Here is a 21,800-nt window from a genome sequence, read left to right as displayed (position 1 = left end):
CTGGTATGCTGACTCTAGACAGCAAAATAGTCCCACTGGACCTAAATTGAGTAAGAAAACTCAAAGGCCTATATCCAAGAAAGTGCACACCCTGGAAAGTCTACCTACATCTGATTTGGAACAGTTAATTTGCTTAGCAGCATCCAAATCTGAACCAATCATAAACATCTGGTTAAATGGTCGCCCAGTTCTACTGGAGGTTGATAATGGTGTGGTTGTTTCAGTGGTCACAGAACCAGTCTTTAACCCAATTTGCTCAGGACTCCAACTTTTAAGTTTGTGCAAGACCTCAGCTAGACTGAAAACTTATACTGGGAAACCTTTACAGACTAAGGGTACAACTTCTTCTGTTCTAATCCCTTATAAGAAGCAGCTGGTTCAGTTACCACTGATTATAATAAAAAGCTTGGGTCCAAACTTGATGGGGTTAAACTGGTTGATTTAGAAAATGGCTGCCTGAGTGAAGTCCCAATTAAAGACACAGAATTTTTTCAGGAAGGTCTAGGGTATATCAAAAGAACCAAGTCCACCTTGCATGTTAATTAAGAAGCAATTCCATGATTTTGCAAGGCCCACCCAACACCATTTGGCTTACGTGCAAAAGTAGAGGAAGAAATCAGAAGGCTGGAAAGCAAAGGGGTCATCGAACCAGTACAAGTGGCTGTCTTTCACGAAGCTGAACATGAACAATGTGTATTTGTAACAGAATGAGTGCCTGATTGAACAAGGTTAACAGCCCCAATCAGGGAGCCCTGGTTGACGGATAAGAAAAGGAGTGCTAGACATCCTATTGTCTGAGACAGTTGGCTCTGAGGGAGCTGGCTCAGTGCCAAGGAATCTTCACGTGTACATAAAAGGTGACTTTGTGATGGGGACTACCAGCCTCTGAGGAGCTATTTCCACTTGTACGTTGATGGAATGGAATTCTTTTCTATTCATGAAGTCAGCCATGTTATGATAGAACATGATTAGGTTATGATTTAATGTATATGATTCTGACCAATACCAGAGTATTTGGCAGCAAAGACTAGTCATTAAAAATCTTAAGATACAAAACAGTTATCATTACCACACATCTGCACCATAGTGAGACCTGAACTGTGTATCAGTGACACATGAGAGCACTAGAGAAATTCTATCATCAATGCCTCTGTCACATCTTCTGGATGGAACAAATGGTAGTTTCCCTGAAGCTAGGTGCACAAACGTTTGGCAAAGTTGCTACAAAATCAACTTTTTTGATGGCCTGAACCCTGTCATAATGGCCAAAATGCATTTGTCACAACAGGCCTTTTTTTTTTGTCCGCTCTCAAATTTTCCATACTTGGTCACGTGAAGACACGTGGCATTGCATTGCTATCATGAATAGATGTCCTGCTCAAATTGACAAAAGTTGATGATGACACTGATATGTAGTCATGAGAAGGATCTCATTTTGTCTTGTCTCCCCACCCCTCAACCAATCCATTAGTATTTCAATTTATCAATTATTGTGGTTGAGAATACTTATGTCTGTCTGAAGTGAATATCAAATCTGATTCCTTCACAAGCTGTGGGGCTGACTTGCTGGATAAATTCATGAGTCCATTAAAGATGGTTTCATGTCAGAACCTTAACTGCTATTGATGAAACCTGCACCATGTACTACTGTTGGTTTTGCTTTAGCACGACTGTAAAATAGGGAAACTAGCTGGATACCACTGCCTACATTTTCATCTTAGTGCAGTTACTGCATGTGTCCCAAGAATCTAATTGTGCATGCTCAGTCAGTTTTTTTAAAATAGCTTGCCACAGCTTTGCTCACTAAGTCTTCCTTCCCTACTGTTCATTACTTCCCTCTCTTTAATTGCTAGTCTTCTTGCCCTCTTACTACTCAGCCTTTTCTTGGATGGCAAGAAGGAGGGAATGATGGAGTCAGTGGCAAGTGGCAAGGAGTGGAAATCAGTGAGTTGAAGCTGAGAAAAAGCCAGCAGGATGCAAGTAAAAAAAGTAGTAGGCAAGTAGCGAAATTAGAAATGGGATGTGGACACCAATGGCTGGCCAACATTTTATTGCTTGTCCGTTGTGAAGGTGATGGTGAGCTGCCTTCCTGAATTGCTACACTCTATTTGCTTCAGGTAGATCCACAATACCAAGAAGAGAATTCCAGGATTCTGATCCTGTGATAATGAAGGATTGGTGATATATTTCCAAGTCAGGATTGAGTGACTTGGAGGGGAACTTACAAGTGGTGGTGTTCCCAGGTATCCCTTCTAGATGAAAGTGGTTGTGGGTTTGTAAGGTGCTGTCTAAGGAGTAATGGCAAATTCCTACAGTGCAGCTTGTAGGTAGTACACAATATTGCAACTGCAACTGATAATTGATGATGGAGGGAGTAAATGCTTGTGAGTGTGGTGTCAATCAAATGGCTGTTTTGTCTGGATGATGTCAAGCTTCTTGAGTCTTTTTGAAGCTCACCCATCCAGGCAAGTGAGGAATATTCTATCATGCTCCTGACTTGTACTTCATAGATGTTCGACAAGCTTTGGGGAGTCAGGAGTTGAGTTACTCCAGTATTCCTAGCCTCTGATGCTCTTGTAGCCACTTTATTTATATGGCAAGTCCAGCCAAGTTTCTGATCAATGGTAGCCCCCAGGAGGTTGATAGTAGGGGTTTTAATGATGGTAATTCAATTTTGATGAAACATTTTACATATGTTTGCGTATAAGAGTTGGGACGTCATGTTGAGGTTGAACAGGACGTTGGTGAACCCTCTTCTGGAATATTGTGTAGAGTTTTGATCACGCTGTGAAAAGATGGATATTATTAAACTGGAGAGGATTTAGAAAAGATTTACTAGAGTGTTGCCAGGAATGGAGGATTTGAGATATAAAAATAAACTGCGACATTTTTCACTGGAGCATAGAAGATTGAGAGTTGATCTTACTGAGGTTAATAAAATCATGAGGGGCATAGGTAAGGTGATTGACAAGGATCTTTTCCCTAGGGTGTGGGAGTTCAAGAGCAGGGGGCAAATTTTTAAGGTAAGAGGGGAAAATTTATTAAGGACATGAGGAGCAACATTTTTTTTTCCACAGTGGGTGATTCATGTGTGGAATGAACTGCCAGAGAAAGTGGTGTATGCAGGTACAGTTACAAAATTTAAAAGACATTTGGATAAATTCATGAATAGGCAAGATTTGGAGGGATGTAGGCCAAGCACAGGCTGGTGGGACTAGTTTGGTTTGGGAACATGGTTGGCATGAACTGGTTGGACCGAGGGAGAAAGTGAGGACTGCAGATGCAGTGTGGCACTAGAAAAGCACAGCAGATCAGGCAGCATCAGAGTCGATGCTTCTGGCATAAATCTTTCATCAGGTTGGACTGAAGCTGTATGACTCTGAGTCAAAATGTTTGCAAAAGTGAATTTCTCCTGAATGCTGCAAAGTTTTTATAGAATAGTTCATTTGGTGAAACATTGGAAAATTAAAAACTGTAGCAGCACCAAAATACTTTGCTAACAACATAAGCTCAGTCCCTAAGCAAAGAACAGGACCAAAAAGTCAGTCCTTCCAAGTGGCTTTGCCATATTTCTCCAACATGACACTGTACTCCATTTAAGGCCCAAAATATGTAGTTTAGATTATAAGCATCATCATAACCATTTACAGAGGAACCTCGATTATCTGGCAATTGATTATCCAGACAAGATCACAAGGTCCCAATACTTGGCTAAACTATGGTATCTGGCAGTCGATTATTCGAACAAAATAATTCCCACCCATGTCACTCAGATAATTGAGGTTCCTCTGTAGTCTGTTGAGGTTGTTCTTTAAACTTTAGAGCCAAATAGAATGTGGAATCGTTTTGAGGACCTAGTGCTGGGAAACATATCTGAGCAATGTGCTCTGATGGATTAAATAAGAGTGTTTCACTGTGTTGGTCCAAAGTCACAATTGAAATATTAGAATTATGCCAGCTGAATGAACTGAACAAAAAGAAATTCAAGCATTCTTTGTTTCAAATATTCTAGGCAGCCCTTTCAGAAGAACAGTCAGCTTTCTGTGTGCACATTTGTACGTACTTACTCTCAGATGGTCTTTGGAAAATAGAATCAAAAGCTCTGCCTGGGTTTCTAATTTCAGGGAAAGATTCACCAGTAAAGCTCCCCTTTTGCCTCCCACCACCCTGAATATTTTTACAAAACACGTGTTTGTTTTTGCTGCCCATTTACAATTGCAATATTGCAAATGTATTTGAAAGAAAGCTAGCTGGTGCACAGAGTACAAAACAACCCATTTTCTATATCATTCAGGATCTTATTTTGCTCTTGAGGTTTCTGTTTGATGGCAACAATTTTAAAACCAACAGGTATAATGTTCTTTGAGACTCTGACACTCAATCTCATCTAGTTGCATTCAAATGAATCGTTCCAATACATAATATCTCATAGACTCGTTGAGATGTACAGCACAGAAACAAACCTTCAGTCCAACTTGTCCATGCCAACCAAATAACTTAAATTAATCTAGTCCCATTTGCCAGCATTTGGTAACATAAGTTTAGATTTAGCTGCAGCTCAGGAGATAGATGGTACCTAGAACATGTCAAGTTGAAGCTGATACTGCCGCCTTTTACAGTGAAATACATTGCTGACCGATTGGGAGGAGGGAAATACATTTCATGTACAGGTATCTGAATTCTTGAGTCCACATTGTATAAACTGGCTTAAACATTTAAATCTAAATTTAAATTTATTCAGCTTTGAATTAGAGCTGAAAAGTTAAGTGGTGCACTTATGAATCATGACTTAGTGATGATCCTTTTTGTCAACAAATGAGAATGAATTTACTTTCAAACCCTTCTTGCAATTTTCTCAAGTCATTGCGTGGCCTTGATACCCATGATCAAATATACTTAAGAAGAATTCAGAGGAAGAATGTTGCCAATATTAATCATATTCAATGTAATTATGGCTGATCGTCTAACTCCGTACCCTATTCCTGTTTTGTCTCCATACCCCTAAGAAATATATTTAACTCCATCTCAAAAACGTTCAATGTTTTGACTTCAAACTCTTTCTGTGGCAGAGAATTCCAGAGACACACAACTCACTAGGTGAAGAAATTTCTCTTCATCTCATGACTAAATGGCCCACCCTGTATCCTTAGATTATGATCCCTGGAACATCTTTCCTGTATTTACAGTATCTAATCCTGTTAGAATGTTATAGGTTCCCACCATATTCTTCTGAACTCCAGTGAATAAAGTCCTAACAAATGCAGTCTATCCTCAAACGTTAATCCTGCCATCCCAGGAATCCAGTCTGGTTAATCTTTGTTGCATTCCTTCCATAGTAAGAACATCTTTCCTCAGATAAGGAGACCAAAAGTGCACATTATACTCCAGGTGTAGTCTCACCAATGCTCTATATAATTGCAACAAGACATCCCTGCTCCTGTGCTCAAATCCTCTCACTACGTAGGCTAACATACAATTTGCCGCCTTCACCAACTGCTGCACCACCATGTTTTCTTTCAACAATTGGTATATAAGGACACTCAGGTCTTGTTGCATCTCCCCCTCTTCCAATCTATCAGATGATAATTTTATTTTCTGTTTATACTACCAAAGTGGATAACCTCACATTTATCCACATTGTACTTCATCTGCCATTTTTGTCAATTCACTCAGCATGTCCAAATCGTACAGAAGCATCCTGTATCCTCTTCACAGCTCATCCTCTGACTCACCTTTGTGGTGTCAGCAAACATTACTACCTTTAATCAGGAAGGGTTCCATACGTCAATGCCGAGGGGATGTCCCATTGTTCCTCGCCTTGATTTCCATATATACAGCAGCGTGGTCGGAACCTGCTATACTAAAATCGAGGGGACAAAAAACATATCAATTCCGGTATGACATTTATGTGGATTGGAGTAAAAAGAAAAATCTCTGCCCCTGTGGATGAAGACATCTCCATACATCTTCTAATCCTAATTCTTTGTTCAGATCCACCAATTGTCTAGATCTGGGTGATACTCCTGCAGTACTCTTGGGAATCCTATCTATTTCCGGATTCATAATACAATTAAAGTCTCCCCCTATAATTGTATGACGGGCACCAAGAGCCATCAATTTTGAGAAGGCTTCCATTATAAATTTAAAGGGGTGTGCCGGAGGGCAGTACAAATTTAAAATCCCATATTCCTCTCCATTTATGAGGGCTTTAATCAGAATATATTGTCCAAATTTGTCTTTTATCTGATTTAGGATTTTGAAAGGGAAATTCTTCCGAATAAGAATAACAACTCCCCTACTTTTTGAGCTATAAGAAGAAAAAAAGGCCTGATCAAATCCACCCTGTCGTAATTTCAAGTGTTCTTTATCCAACAGGTGTGTCTCCTGTAAGAGAGCTATATCAACTCTTTCCTTCTTGACATTTGATAATATTTTCTTCCTTTTGACTGGCGAATTACTCCCCTTGACATTCCAGGTGCACCACTTAACCGACTGATCAACCATAATCGTCCGGGCAAATCCGAGACCCATCGGGAGGGGAAACCCTATCCAGAACATCCCAAGCATAGAGCATATAAAATTCACAAAAATAAAGGCTCTCTAATACACTCACAACAGTACAATTTAAAAAAAACTATTTCTAAATAATGAAAAAAATATAAAATGTATTTAAATGGAGATTTTCCCCCTTGTTCCCAGGGGGTGTCACTTCCTTTCCAAAGGTCCATCGTTTCCTTTCCCAACCAGTGCCCCACCCTTGACCCAGGTGCTCCTCAATAGGATGAGTAGAATTCAAATATACTACAAAGCTAGGGTTAACAGTGAGCACTCTACCCCCCACCCACACCAACACCTGGATATATTTGGTAATGTTAATACCATGTACAAACATATATAACTATAAAATTACAACCTCAACAAATAATAATTAAATATAATAATACAAAATAACAAGGGAAAACAACCCCGCTCCTAGAGACAGAGGTAAAATAGAATAAGGTAACCATCTCCCCCCACCAACATTAGCTAGCCCCCCCCCCCCCGGTTTATTTTTTTTATATATATGGAAATTGTTAAATAGAGAACAAATAATGTTTCCTTAATATCTCGGTCGTGCTTTTGCAGCGCGGCCGAGAGCGAGTCCCATCGACTTCGGGATTCTTCAATAAAAGCGTCAATCTTCGCATCCAATTTGGAGATGATTTCCACGAGGCTCGCCACTGTAGGTGGCTGCGGACGCCTCAGCTGCAGCTGGAGAGGGTTGGGGAGGGGTTCCTGCTGCTGAGAACTGCGGCTTCCCTTCCCTTTAGTCATTTTTACTGAAGATTAGATTGTTTAAATTTAATACTAAGCAACTAATTAAATTAAACAGCTATTTTAAATGATTTGGTGAGTGTGGTGGGGGTGGGTGACCCACTTTGCCCAAGTCTTGGGAGGAGCACTGCAGACTCAGACTTGCTGGGTCGCTGCCATCTTGGATCCCCATTCCATGTGCTTTAATCTGACATTCTACCATCTGTCTGTCGACAGTGCCACCTAACTTTGTGTCATCAGAAAATTTGGATATGTGACCTTCTATCCTGTTATCCATTGATTTGTATGTTTATTCTTATTCACATAGGAGGTGTGTATCGCTGGCTGGCCAGCATTTATTGCCCGTGGTGGTGAGCTGCCTTCTTTAACCACTTGTTTCTATGTGTTTAGGTAGACCCACAGGAAATTCCAAAATTTGACCCCAAAGTAATGAAAGAATAGTGGTATATTTCCAAGTCAGGGTGGTGACTGGCTTGCAAGGGATCTTGCAGTGGTGATGTTCCCATGTATTTTCTGCTCTTATTCTTCTAAATGGAAGTGATTGTGGGTTTTGAAAGCCCTATCTAAGGATCTTTGGTGAATTTCTGAAGTGCATCTTGTACACTGCTGCTACTGAGCACTGTGGTGGAAGGAGTGGATGTTTGTGGATGTGTGATCTAGTCATTGAGCTGTACAGTGAGTGCCAATCAAGTGGGCTGCTTTGTCTTGAATGCCAAGCTTCTTGAGTGGGAGTTGTTGAAGCTGCACTCATCCAGGCGAATAGGGAGTTTTCCATTATACTCCTGACCTGGTGGACAGGCTTTGGGAACTCAGGAGGTGAGATACTTGCTGCAGTATTCCTACCCTCTGATCTACTGTTATAGCCACTGCATCTATATGGCAAGTCCAGTTGATCACTGGTGTCCCCAGATGTTGACAGTAGGGGAATTTAGTGATGGTAACATAATTTAATGTCAAGAGATGATGGTTAGACATTTTCTTGTTGGAGATAGTCATGGCCTGGCATTTGTGTGGCATTATGTGTATGTTAGCCCTGTTCCTAGAAATTGGTACTTTTTTAAATCAGGCAACTAGAGTATTTCAGTTTTCCCTTTGTTGTATTTTACTTTTGCTTTTTGAGACATATCAAAGCTATCAGTCCACATTGGCTCAGAAGGCTTTTGCAACATTGTGTTTCTGAGCCTTTATGTCTAGCAAATATAATTCCATTTCTGTGTAGAAGTAGCTGATCACTGTTCGTAGGTTATTAGGAGCATCACAGTTATCCCTTGTTTTCTGGTTTAGGAAGAGAATTATTAGCTGATATTCCCACTCCTGATCACTGATCAGTAACCATTTTTTTGGAAATTTTACAAAGATCAATGTCAGATAGGTGTATATCCAGAAAAGGCAATATTTGACCTCACAAGTGATGCATTATCATTGATTGTTGGTGCCTCCAAAATCTGACCAGTCCAAGTCAATGACCTCCACAGAGAAAATGGAGCTTAATAAAGATTAGTTCTGTCTGATGTGTCACTGATTCTTTGATTTAGTATCCTATACTTCACAAATGGCTTGGGGCCAGATCCTTTGCTTTTGATTCTGTCACTTGGAGCTAAGACTTCCTGAAGAAGAAAATTGTTCTTGTGCATTTGAACAAATTCTCTTAAAAAGCACGACATAATTTTTGACTAAATCTGCTTCTGTAAATATATATTAGTGAGTTTTATCAGCAAATACTTTTTATTATTTATGTATTCCCTCCTCTGGTAACATGATTGTATAAATTCTACTATTTTCCAACATGACAATTGCAATTGAGGGCCATTGATTGTAACTCAGAAAATTAAATTTGCAAATATAAAAAGGTGTTTTCTGAAACCTCTTTGTTAGCTCTGCTTTTAAACTCAAAATCAACAGTGGACACCCTGTAATAAATTGAATAATTGCTAAGAGCACTAAGCAAACGGTTGAACAACTGAACAGTTCTGTTGTTCAATAAACTACTGCTATGTTACCAGAGGGTGGAGTAGGATGGAAAGGACACTCATTAATTTTAATGAAGTCCACTTCTAAATGCAGATAAAATGAAGACAAAACACTTTTTAGAAAATTATCCTATGGTATTGTAATTATTTAGAATTACTGCTGAATGGATGCAGTGACATTTGATAATGTAGCGCAGTGCAGCTGTTTCAACTCACTGTGACTTGAAGCCAGGCCATTTATTTTATTTTGTAATGAGCTGCACAATTCTCATTTTCCCCCCTGTTTTCTAGGTTACATGGGAAACTTTCAATGCTAAAGACTGACTGGGATATTCATATAGCACAGATCTCCAAGGAGACTGTTGCTAAGGACATGCAAATTAAAATGTTGCAGGACCATGATTCAAAGCTGAGAACTGAGTTAACCAGACACAAGGAGGATTTGGAAAAGTAAGCTGCATTGTCAGTCATTTTAAAAAATGGCAGATCATACTCACTTGAAAAACATATAGTTCGATTTTTGGAATAACGCTTGAAGTTTTGTAAAGTATCAAAGGATCAAAATTACTATTCCATTAAGAATATTTTAAGATGTAAAATTAAACTCTGATTTTAAGTAGATGTTGTTTTCTAAGAAGGTCAAAAAGTAAGTTTCAAACTTGCCACTTCAGCTCAGCTGTTAATTTTTTTTTAAGAGTTCTTAATGAACTTGTAATATTAACTGCCTCAGAATTGTAAAATGTTAGCTCACAAGACCAGAAAAAAAATTTCTTTCATCTAAACCCTTGCTAACAGTCATGGAGGGACGCTGATAAACAGAGAATCTACAATTGAGAATATATTATGCACTGGGTTTATATAATAGACTGGCACCACAGAGGAGAACTTGAATTTGCAGCATGAGGGAGACAATTCTATTGTATTTTTTAAGTACATGTGAAATGTATAAGCTTTATACTTCCCATAATGTACAATATTTAGTAGCTGTATAATATTTATTCATCCATCTTCTACAAGGAGACGTATGGGAAGTTAAGATCAAGCATAGAATTCATATGATGTAGGCGAAGATCACAGGGAATGATTCAATAAAGACACGTGCTTTGACCCCATCCAAAAGTTATATGAACTATCCACAAAAAAAAATGAATAATCAAAAACGGAAATCCCAGTACGAAGGTTCTAAGCTATTTGTACAGCAATGTACATAGTGTCTTTAATAAAACAGGATCCTTGGAAGCAATTGTGTGTAGGGAGGAACTAGACATTATCTGGATCACTGAGCCATGGCTACAGAAATATCAGAACTGAAAATTAAACATTAAAGGGTGTAATATATTTAGAGAAGGTAGAGAGGAAAAAGGAAAAGGTGGAGTAACTATAATTAAGAGTGGCAGATGTGGTTGTCAGCCATGCATAATTAGAATCTGTATGGATAGGAATAAAAGATAACAAAAGAATGCATCACGCTAATAGTGTTAGTTAAATATTATAGTTAAACATAGTAAAACAAGGAATAGCAACTGGAATATACCATATGCCCTGTGATGCTTACTTCTCTACTTTGGTTGTTTTTTTTCTCCCCTGCGTGTGCATAGTTTATCCACGATAATATTGAATTTTAATCATGGGCTTGAAATTCTCCTCCCTGCATGTGCCTTTAGATTCTATCTATCCCAGCCTACAAATATGTTCAAGAATGGAGCATTTACATCCTCTAGCATAGGGAATTCCTAAGACTGTCTGCATCTCAGTCTTAAATAATCAGCTTATATACTGAGACTAAACTCGTGTTTTCGATTTTCTAATCAGCAAAAAAACTATTTACCAGCATCTACTTTATCAAGCCATTCGGAATCTGTTATGTTTCAAAGAACTCCCTCTAATCCCAATTTACTCAGACTTTCTTCTCTAAACCACCCCCAAATCAAGTATATCCTTCCTTTTAATTTTTTTTAGATTAGATTATTTACAGTGTGAAACAGGCCCTTCAGCCCAACAAGTCCACACTGACCTGCTGAAGCGCACCCACTCAGACCCATTCCCCAACACTTACCCCTGCACCTAACACTACGGGCAATTTAGCATTGGCCAATTCACCTAGCCTGCACATTTTTGGACTGTGGGAGGAAACCGGAGCACCCGGAGGAAACCCACGCAGACATGGGGAGAATGTGCAAACTCCACACAGTCAGTCGCCTGAGGCGGGAATTGAACCCAGGTCTCTGGCACTGTGAGGCAGCAGTGCTAACCACTGTGCCACCGTGCCGCCCAAATATGGAGACTAAAACTGCACACAGTGGGCTGAATTTTAATAGAAGCCAGCTAAGAGTCAATTTTGGTAAGTTTTCCATGTGTCCTCATGAGGTTTCTCATCCTAATCTCTGAAACCCACCTCATTATCTAATGAGTGTTGCCTCATCCTGTCTTCACTCTTGCCAGCGATAGAAGTACTTGCCACTGCTGGGACCTCCAGGCATTCCCAATACCGTAGTCATTTTTAAAGCCAATCAGTGCACAAGGTCAAGTGCTGTCGGCTAGGAATTACCCTTCATTATGCATGTACTGGGAGGGGAGTCAAAAGAAATACTTCTCAGGACACATAGATGGCACTACTGACACTTTGCTGCAATTTCAATTGATATTCACAAATGTATTGCCAGTTAAGAATCAAGCTATCGGTTACTTATTTTTAGCCTCTTCTGGTCTTATAGCCCTGAGTAAGGAAGTGCTACTCTTTCACCAATACCCAGAGTAGCGTAAAGCTTAATCATGCCAGCCACCATGTCATGTTGTTCCATCACCATTATCCCCCAGTTGAAGCCAGGATAGTGGTGACCAGACATGGACTCCCACCCCCACCATATTCCCATTTTACCATGGTCCTCCATTGCACAATTGTTTCCCCCCACCCTTATCATGAAGTTCACTCCTTCACATATAATATCGCTCTGCCAGTTATTGCATAATGTTCAGATACTGAAGCAGACCATGTTAAAATGAAACAAGACTTGGACAATATCCAGGCTTGGGCTGAGAGTGGCAGGAACATTTGTGTCATGCAAATGCTAGGCAATAACCATTTCCAGTAAAAAGTGAGGTCTGCAGATGCTGGAGATCAGAGCTGAAAATGTGTTGCTGGTTAAAGCACAGCAGGTCAGGCAGCATCCAAGGAACAGGAAATTCGACGTTTCGGGCCAGAGCCCTTCATCAGGAATGAGGAGAGGGTGCCAGGCAGGCTAAGATAAAAGGTAGGGAGGAGGGACTTGGGGGAGGGGCGATGGAGATGTGATAGGTGGAAGGAGGTCAGGGTGAGGGTGATAGGCCGGATTGGGGTGGGGGTGGAGAGGTCAGGAAGAGGATTGCAGGTTAGGAGGGCGGTGCTGAGTTCAAGGGAACCGACTGAGACAAGGTGGGGGGAGGGGAAATGAGGAAACTGGAGAAATCAGAGTTCATCCCTTGTGGTTGGAGGGTTCCCAGGCGGAAGATGAGGCGCTCTTCCTCCAACCGTCATGTTGTTATGTTCCATCCACACAATCAAACCAGTGCCCCTTGGTATTTAGTGGTGTTCCTGAAATCTGAAAACTGAATCCTGCACTTTCAACATCTCTGGGGTTACCATTGACCAGAATTTAACTGGACTTGCTACAGGGTTCAGAAAAGATTTACATGGATGTTGCCAGGGTTGGAGCATTTGAGCTATAGGCTAGGGCTATTTTTCCTGGAGCATCAGAGGCTGAGGGGTGACCTGAGGAAGGTCTATAAAATCATGGATAGCATAAATAGACAAGGTATCTTCCGGGTGAGCCCAGAACTAGATGGCATAGGTGCAGGGGGAGAGGGGAAAGATATAAAAGGGACCTAAGGGACAACTTTTTCAGGAAGAGAGGGGGTGCACATATGGAATGAGCTGCCAGAGGAAGTGGTGGAGGCAGGTACAATTACCAGCATTTAAAAGGCATCTGAATAAGTACACGAGTAGGAAGTGTTTAGAGGGATATGGGCCAAGTGCTGGCAAATGAGACTAGATTAATTTAGGATATCTGGTCAGTATGGACGCATTGGACCAAAGGATCTGTTTCCATGCCATATGTTTTATGACTGTAAGAGTAGGTCAGAGACTAGGAATACTGTGTATGTGTACTGCAAATATTGTCAGGAGTATGATGGAATACTCCCCACTTGCCTGGATGGGTGTCGCTTTAACACTGAAAGCTTGATACCATCCAGGACAAAAGAGCCTGCTTGTTTGGAACTACATCCACAAGCATGCATTCCATCCACCAGCAAAATGTAATACCTACAAGATTTACTGTAGAAATTCACTAAAGATCCTTAGACAGCACCTTCCAAACCCACAACCAGTTCCATCAAGAAAGACAAAGGTTGTAGAAACATGGGAATACTACCACCTGCAAGTTCCCCTCCAAGCCATTCACGATCTGACTTGTATATATTTCACCATTTCTTCACTGTCGTGGGGTCAAAATCCCGTAATTTTCTCCGTCAGGGTATTGTGGATCAACCTACAACACGGACTGCAGCAGGTCAAGAAGGCAATATACCATTGAAATAACTCCACAAATGGCAGTATCCTGTCACCAAGTGACACTTTATTTACACGTGGAAAGTCCTTGATACTGATCCAGCTCCCTCAGAGTCAGCTCTCAAAGTGAAAGGATGTCTGACACACTTGTTTTTCTTTTTTTCTTTTTTCTTTCTTTTTCTTAATTAACCCCCACACTACCGTCTAACTGTGGTAGTGCTTATTTTTCCCCAACACCCATGGTGTGTGTGTAGGTGTGAGACACAGTGAGAGAGACAAAGTGCATGAATCTTTATTCAATTTCCACCACCAAGAAGATAGGAAAACACCCAGGTGGCCAGTGACATGCAGTGCCCTTCAAATCAAAGGGCAATGCTGTGTGATCAAAACAGTGAAGGGGAGGGCAGGGACTAAATTAAAATAGAGTTGGAGGGTGAAATGATGCACTCCACTCCCTGCGGTGCCCACCTCTCCCTGAACAACTCCAGGGTGTTGGTGGACACTGCATGCTCCTTCTCCAAGGACACCCGGGCTCTAATGTAACCGCGGAAGAGGGGCAGGCAGTCGGCTCTAACAACCCCCTCCACGGCCCGCTGCCTGGATCTGTTTATGGCCAACACACTTGGTTTTATCTGTCAGCTAGAGCCCCTGAATGGACCAGATTAACAGCTCCAATGAGGGGACTCCATTCTGTGAGTTGAGTGTGGGGTGCTGAATAAGCACAGCAGGTCAGGCAATATCCTGATAATGACATTTCAGGCAAAAGCCCTTTATCAGGATTTATCAGATTCTGTTAGAATCACTACAATCATCAGCTTCTCATGGGCAACTAGGGATAGGCAATAAATACTGACCAGCCAGTAATGCCCATGTCCCACAAGTGAATTAAAAAACCCCAGCATGTTGCCTCCAATTCCAACTTCTGAGTTCCCAGCTTCCCTTCTCCAATAAAGACCGTGATAACCTCCTTTTGACATTCACTGAGCCAACTCTCACATCTGACCATTGCCCACCCCCTTGACTGACACAGAATGATAGGAGAAAGTGAGGTCTGCAGATGCTGGAGATCAGAGCTGAAAATGTGTTGCTGGAAAAGCGCAGCAGGTCAGGCAGCATCCAAGGAACAGGAGATTCAACGTTTCGGGCATAAGCCCTTTTTCAGGAATGAGGAAAGTGTGTCCAGCAGGCTAAGATAAAAGGTAGGGAGGAAGGACTTGGGGGAGGGGCTATGGAGATGCGATAGGTGGAAGAAGGTCAAGCTGAGGATGATAGGCCGGAGTGGGATGGGGGCGGAGAGGTCAGGAAGAAGATTGCAGGTTAGGAAGGCGGTGCTGAGTTCGAGGGATTTGACTGAGACAAGGTGGGGGGGGCGAGAAATGAGGAAACTGGAGAAATCTGAGTTCATCCCTTGTGGTTGGAGGGTTCCTAGGCAGAAGATGAGGCACTCTTCCTCCAACCGTCGTGTTGTTATGGTCTGGCGGTGAAGGAATCCAAGGACCTGCATGTCCTTGGTGGAGTGGGAGGGGGAGTTGATGTGTTGAGCCACGTGGTGGTTGGGTTGGTTGGTCCGGGTGTCCCAGAGGTATTCTCTGAAACGTTCCGCAAGTAGGCGGCCTGTCTCCCCAATATAGAGGAGTGCCACAAATTTACCTGCAAATGTAAAACTTGCGCCCACACCTCCTCCCTTACTTCTCTCCAAGGCCCCAAGGGATCCTTCCATATCCACCACAAATTCACCTACACCTCCACACACATCATCTATTGCAACAGCTGCACCCGATGTGGCCTCCTGACATCCCTCTGACACAGAAGGATAGTCCTGATTGACAAATGAACAACTGTTTGACTAATCTGTGTATAGCTCCCTGACTGACTTAGCACAAATCTATTGACCTAATTGCCCTGGACCTGCAGGATTGATCATGGCCCACTCCCACACAGTAAAGGTATGGATTTCTATACATCCTGCGGCCTACTGACAATGTCCTCGCACCTGGACTGATTTTGGACACTGTTTTTGAGTTACAGTGCCAGGACCCACTGACCGAAGGCAGTTCTCCTTGGCCGCACTGAGAGCTACTCCCTGAAGATTTTGCCACATGCTATCTGGTCGAAGGACTTGCAGTGAGCTTGCTGCATATGTTAGTTCTTGTCCAAGTCTGATGTCCGACAGCAACATGTCCACCTATTTAACTGGTTGCTGCTGGCAACCATGACACTCTGCCTAGTTTTGTATGTGCACTAAATATCAAGGCAAGACAGAAGGACTGTGAAACTTTTATGGTCTGGCTGAGGGACAAAGTGCAAAGATGCAAGACAAGGTCACCAATGTAATGCATCCAAATAAGTGCAAAGTGAGCAAATACTAAGAAAACATGTGATGAACCCTGAGATGCATTCTAGTCCAATGCATGAGTTGGGTGCCTGTTCTTGCATCTTATAAACATAATCCAGTGGAGGTTTTAGTTTATGAAACATCTCAAATAAGTTTGAGAAATTTAAGAAAAAGGGAATATTAGGAAAGCTGATCTAAAGGTTGGTCAAAGACTGGATTTTAAAGAGAAACTTAAAATGGGTGGCTCAGTAGTTAGCACTGCTGCCTCACAGTACCAGGGACCCAAGTTTGATTCCAGCATCTGGAAGCTGTCTGCGTGGAGTTTGCACATTCTCCTCATGTCTGCGTGGGTTTCCTCTGGGTGCTCCGGTTTCCTTCCACAGTCCAAAGATATACAGGTCACGTGAATTGGCCATGCTAAATTGCCCATAGTGTTCACTGATGTGTAGATTAGGTGCATTAGTCAGGGGAAATGTAAAGTAATAGGGTAGGGGAATGGGTCTGGGTGAGTTACTCTTCGGAGGGTCAGTGTGGACTTTGTTGGGCCAAATGACCTGTTTCTGCACTGTAGAGATTCTCTGATTAATATGAAACCAAATAGAAGCAGAAGAGTTTAGAGCATGGGCTTAGGCAGTTAAAATCACTTTCATGAATAGCAGAAGTGAGTAAAGTGAGTGGAAATACACAAAAGAGGCTCAGAGAAACCGATTTTAGGGATGAGAACTTTAGGTTTAACACACTGATTAATATTAAATTAGCAAAAGCAGGGAATGGACTGTCAATGCTTGCTGCAGTTTGTAAAAGCTTTTAAGGTAATCCACTTGAGTACTACTGATAATGTCAGATATTTGCAATTGCCAGTGGGTCCTCTCAAGATTAAATTACTGTTCTATTTTCAAGGTCAGCCATCAAGTAGTCTTCAAAAATGTAATGTTATTGTTCAAAGGTTATTCCTTATCTCATACTGAAAATGTTCTGGATTTAGATACAAACAACAGCTTGTCCGAGCTGTAGAAAGAGAGCGGGATCTGGAACGAATGAAAATACAGGCCGAGTTGGACTGGCAGCACCGCTGTGAGGAGGTAGAAAGAAGTCAGTATGTAAAATCTGAACAACTTATTCAAAGTCTGAGCCAAGCCCGGGATCAGGTGGGTTATAGAAAATGATGTTCAGTGGATCATTCATTTTTGAGATCAGACCTTCATTGCAGTGTCCCATTTTTAATGAATTGCTGAAAGAATTATGTCATTGTCACAAATATCTTGAAGGTACGGTGAAAAGTGTTTTGTCAGCATTGTCCAGTGCCATTTTGAGTTAAACAAAGAATTGAAGGAAATTACTTTAAAACAGAGTCCATCTTCTGTTCAGATTTAGTCTCAAGCACAGCTCCAGGGTTTCTGCAAGATGTTCCAGGCCTCAAGGGGGCCCCGATCTGGGCACCGTCACAGCTGATGCTCTGCTGCAGGCAGGAGTCCCCGCTCTGGGCACCACCACCACCAAGCGTTCAGGCTCCAGGCCTACAGCAGCCAGGAGACCCCTCTCCTGGCACCACTACCACCACTATGAATCCAGTCTCTGCTCCTGCTGCTGCCAGGAGTCCCGATCCATGCTGCTGATGCTGCAGCCCCTGCCCCGCCAACATTGTTCCTGCTTCAAAGATGAATAAAGGAAAGGAAAAAGACAAAAAGGTGAAAGAGAAAAAGATGCTGCTGACCTGGAGCAGACCAGCTCGAGTTCAAGATGTACTTGAGCCCAGTCCTCAGTCATTATTTTTGTGATGTCTGATTTTAGGGGACAGTTTTACTTGGGTGTCAATCTTTAAACACCTCCAAGCAAATACCATTTCAAGCTAGTGGAACATTCTAAGTAAACAGCCCACAACATTTTTAAACAAAAGTCAATTTGCCTCATCTCCTAATGTTAATGGAGACTTTAAAGAAATTTAGGGTCTAATCCACATCATTGCCAAGAATTAATCAGTTCTTCCCTGGGTCACACCTTATCTGTGTAACGAGTTTTGTTGAAATCTGTTTTAGTTATCAGATATATTGTTTGCAACAGTTAGGCTTTCAAACAGGGGTAAAAAGATTACCTTCACCCACTTTGAGTGGCAGAGGCAATCTCACCAACTGGATTGAATGTATTTTTTGCAGTCACATTTGGTGATTCTGTAATTTTTGTAGAGATATATGCTAAGCTTGTTGTCATAGATTTGCATACTTTGAACTCAGTTTGCTTTCTCCTACAAAAATATTAAAGTAACTTGCAAAAGTTATCGCAGACATATGAATACATTTCTGTAAATAGGTTAGAAGAAAGTTCATTTGGGTAACACAAGATGTCAGTGTAGGGGAAGTGTTACCCATAAAGGACCATCCTTACAGACTGAACTCATACATCTTAGCTAAAGTGAGAGAAGAGACCACATCATGATGGACAATAACATTGTTGAACTGAGTCCGAGCAGCTGGAACTCATCTATTGTGATGCTGAAACCAGATTAGTCACTGGGATATTTCACAAATAATTGCAACTTCAGTGTGATTTCAAAGATGAAATCATATCTGATTCCACCATTGTCAGATTGTATTGAGAGTTTGGATTTGTGTATTTTGCTACAGAAATTGACTTATTAAAAATATGACGAAGTTTCATTGATTGATACGACCAAAGAAATTTCAGCTTTTACAACCTTTGGATTTTATCAATGTAAAGTCATGCTGCTTGGAATGAAAAATTCACCAGCAATCTTTAAATAATTAACAAAGAAAGTCATTGAAAGATTATGCAAATACGACAATTTGATTGTATTCAGTTAAACCTTGGAGGAACGTTTACAACACTGAGGAAAACTAACTTATTTGGGCCATGTAGCAGGAATAAGGACAAGTAGCAACTAGAGAAGCAAAAATAAGAGCTACCTTAAACTTTAATGCATCTATGATAAGGAGTAACATTTTGTAGTGGAGTTTTGTGATGTTTGAGTGATTTTTATCAGAAGTTTGTTTTGATTTTCAGCACAGTGATGGCTCCTTTGACACATTGGTTAAAGAAAGGCAAGACATTTAAATGGACAAAAGAATGTCAGAGTGCCTTTCACTACTTGAAAAATTTACTGACTACCACACCAGATTTAGCAGTACAGTGTAGATCGCAGGAGTAGGCTGTTTGACCACTTCATCTTGCTGTACCACAAGAGCTATATCTACCTCTTGCTTGAAAACACAATATTTTGGCCTTTACCGATTTTTTTCTTTTCTCTGTGATAGTGAATTCCACAAGCTTATAACACGCTGGGTGAAGAAATTTTCCTCATCTCAGTCCTAAAAGACTTGCCCCTTAACCTTAAACCATGACCCCGAGTTTTGCACACCCAACAATTAGGGACATCTTTTCCGCATCTAAACTGTGTAGTCCTTTTAGTATTTTACAGATTTCTATGAGATCATTCTGCCAGCAACCACCCCCCCCCCTCCAATTCTTCTAAACTACAGTGGATACAAACCTAACCAACTAAATTTCTCATCATATGTCAATCTTGCCATCTTAGGAATTGATTTGGTAAACATTTACTGCACCCTCTCTGTAGAAATAACATCCGTCAGAAAAGGAGACCAAAGCAGTATACAATATTTCAGCTGTGGCCTCATCATTTCCCTGTTTAATTGTGGCAAGACTTCCTCCCTTCCCATGTTGCACCTTCTGTGGTTACAACTGCCCCTTACCACCTCCCTGGTCATCATCCAAGGGCCGAAACAGTCTTTCCAGGAGAAGCAGTGTTTCACCTGTACCTCCTCAAATGCAGACTGGGTGACCACTTTGCAGACCATAGAAAAGGAGGAACTTACAACAATCACTAAAGTATTGAGCAAACTACTGGGATTAAAGGCAGTCAAGTCCCCAGGGCCTGAATGCTAGGGTCTCAAAGGAAGTGGCAGCAAAGATAATGAATGCATTGATTGTTATACTCCAAAATTCCCTGGAATTTGAAAAGGTTCCATTTGGAATTGGAAAAATACCAAAAAAATACCCTTATTCAAAAAAGAAGGGAAGCAAAATGTAGCTGTCATTGTGAAATTGTTAGAATCCAACATTTAAGGAAGTAGTAATGGTACATTTGGAAAGTCAAAACGCAATCTATCCATACTAATGGTTTTATGAAAGGTAAGTTCCCATGAATACAGAGGTGCTGCTCGTAGCAATGTTTGCCCTTGTTGGCACTCTGGGTAGTACTCCACCAATGCAGCTATTTTGGCATCCAACCCTGGCAACTAGGCATAGCTTCCTGCCAGCATCTTCATGTTGGAAACATCTGGATGACCCTAGTGGAGTTCGTTCAGTATCTGGTAGCAGCCTTTACTCTGGACAATCACCCTTGCTCTCCACAACAATATGCTGTTCTCCACAGTGATCTGTCTTGCTGGGTCCAAAAAGGTTTCAATCCTGGTTGCGATAGCCCTTCTGTTTCCCCCAGCTGTTTCAGCTGTTTCAATTTCGCTAGGACAGAATCTGTTTGAGCTATAGGGAGAGGCTGAATAGACTGGGGTTATTTTCCCTGGAGTGTTGGAAGCTGAGAGATGACCTTATATAGGTTTATTAAATCATGAGGGGCATGCATAGGCTAAATTAGGCAAGGTCTTATTCCAGGCCTCAGTGAGTCCAAAACTAGAGGGCATAGGTTTAAGGTGAGAGGCGAAAAATTTAAAAGGGATCGAAGAGGCAACTTTATCATGCAGAGGGTGTTGTGTGTATGAAATGAGCTGCCAAAGGAAATACTTGAAGCTGGTACAATTACAACATTTAGAAGGCGTCTGGATGATATGGATAGGAAAGGTTTAGAAGGATATGGGCTAAATGCTGGCAAATGGAACTAGATTTATTTTGGATATCTGGTCAGCATGGACAGGTTGAACCGTAAGGTCTGTTTCCATGTTATATATGTCTATGACTCTATCTGACAGGCAAAGTAAATAAAGTAGATGTAGTATATTTGGACTTCCAGAAGGCATTTGATAAGATTGTACACAAAAGGTTAATACATATGGTAGGATCACATGGAGATAGGAGTAATATACTAGTCTGGATAGAGTATTGGCTCACCAACAGAAAGCAGAAAGTTGGAATGACTGTCTTTTTCTGGTTCACAAGCTGTAACTGGTGGATTGCCATAGGGTTTGGTCCTCAGGTCTCGACTATTTATGATCTATATTAATGCCTTACATAGAAGGATAAAAGATACTGTTGTGGTTCTGTTCGCCGAGCTGGAAATTTTTGTTGCAAACGTTTTGTCCCCTGGCTAGGCGACATCATCAGTGCTTTGGAGCCTCCTGCGAAGTGCTTCTTTGATGTTTCTTCCGGTATTTATAGTGGTCTGTCCTTGCCGCTTCCGGGTGTCAGTTTCAGCTGTCCGCTGTAGTGGTTGGTATATTGGGTCCAGGTCGATGTGTTTGTTGATGGAGTTTGTGGATGAATGCCATGCCTCTAGGAATTCCCTGGCTGTTCTCTGTCTGGCTTGCCCTATGATAGTAGTGTTTTCCCAGTTGAATTCATGTTGCTTGTTGTCTGCGTGTGTGGCTACTAGGGATAGCTGGTCGTGTCGTTTCGTGGCTAGTTGATGTTCATGTATGCGGATTGT

General features: G+C 41.4%; 1 protein-coding gene across 10 annotated transcripts in view; it reads left to right on the top strand.

The window, feature by feature from the left end:
- ccdc57 (coiled-coil domain containing 57) overlaps window positions 1-21,800 on the top strand; it is a 176,995-nt gene that overhangs the window by 91,106 nt on the left and 64,089 nt on the right. For 7 of the 10 annotated variants that reach the window (XM_060844955.1, XM_060844956.1, XM_060844960.1 and 4 more), the window contains 2 exons: window positions 9,576-9,734; window positions 17,151-17,313. In XM_060844955.1, the coding sequence (XP_060700938.1) occupies window positions 9,576-9,734; window positions 17,151-17,313 (322 nt within the window). The remainder of the gene's footprint in view (window positions 1-9,575; window positions 9,735-17,150; window positions 17,314-21,800) is intronic. The other 3 variants (XM_060844961.1, XM_060844959.1, XM_060844957.1) reach the window with 2 other exon arrangements.

Source organism: Hemiscyllium ocellatum, chromosome 25, assembly GCF_020745735.1.
Source record: "Hemiscyllium ocellatum isolate sHemOce1 chromosome 25, sHemOce1.pat.X.cur, whole genome shotgun sequence".
NCBI classification, from domain to species: domain Eukaryota; kingdom Metazoa; phylum Chordata; class Chondrichthyes; order Orectolobiformes; family Hemiscylliidae; genus Hemiscyllium; species Hemiscyllium ocellatum.
This window is presented reverse-complemented; position numbering and strand designations above follow the sequence as displayed.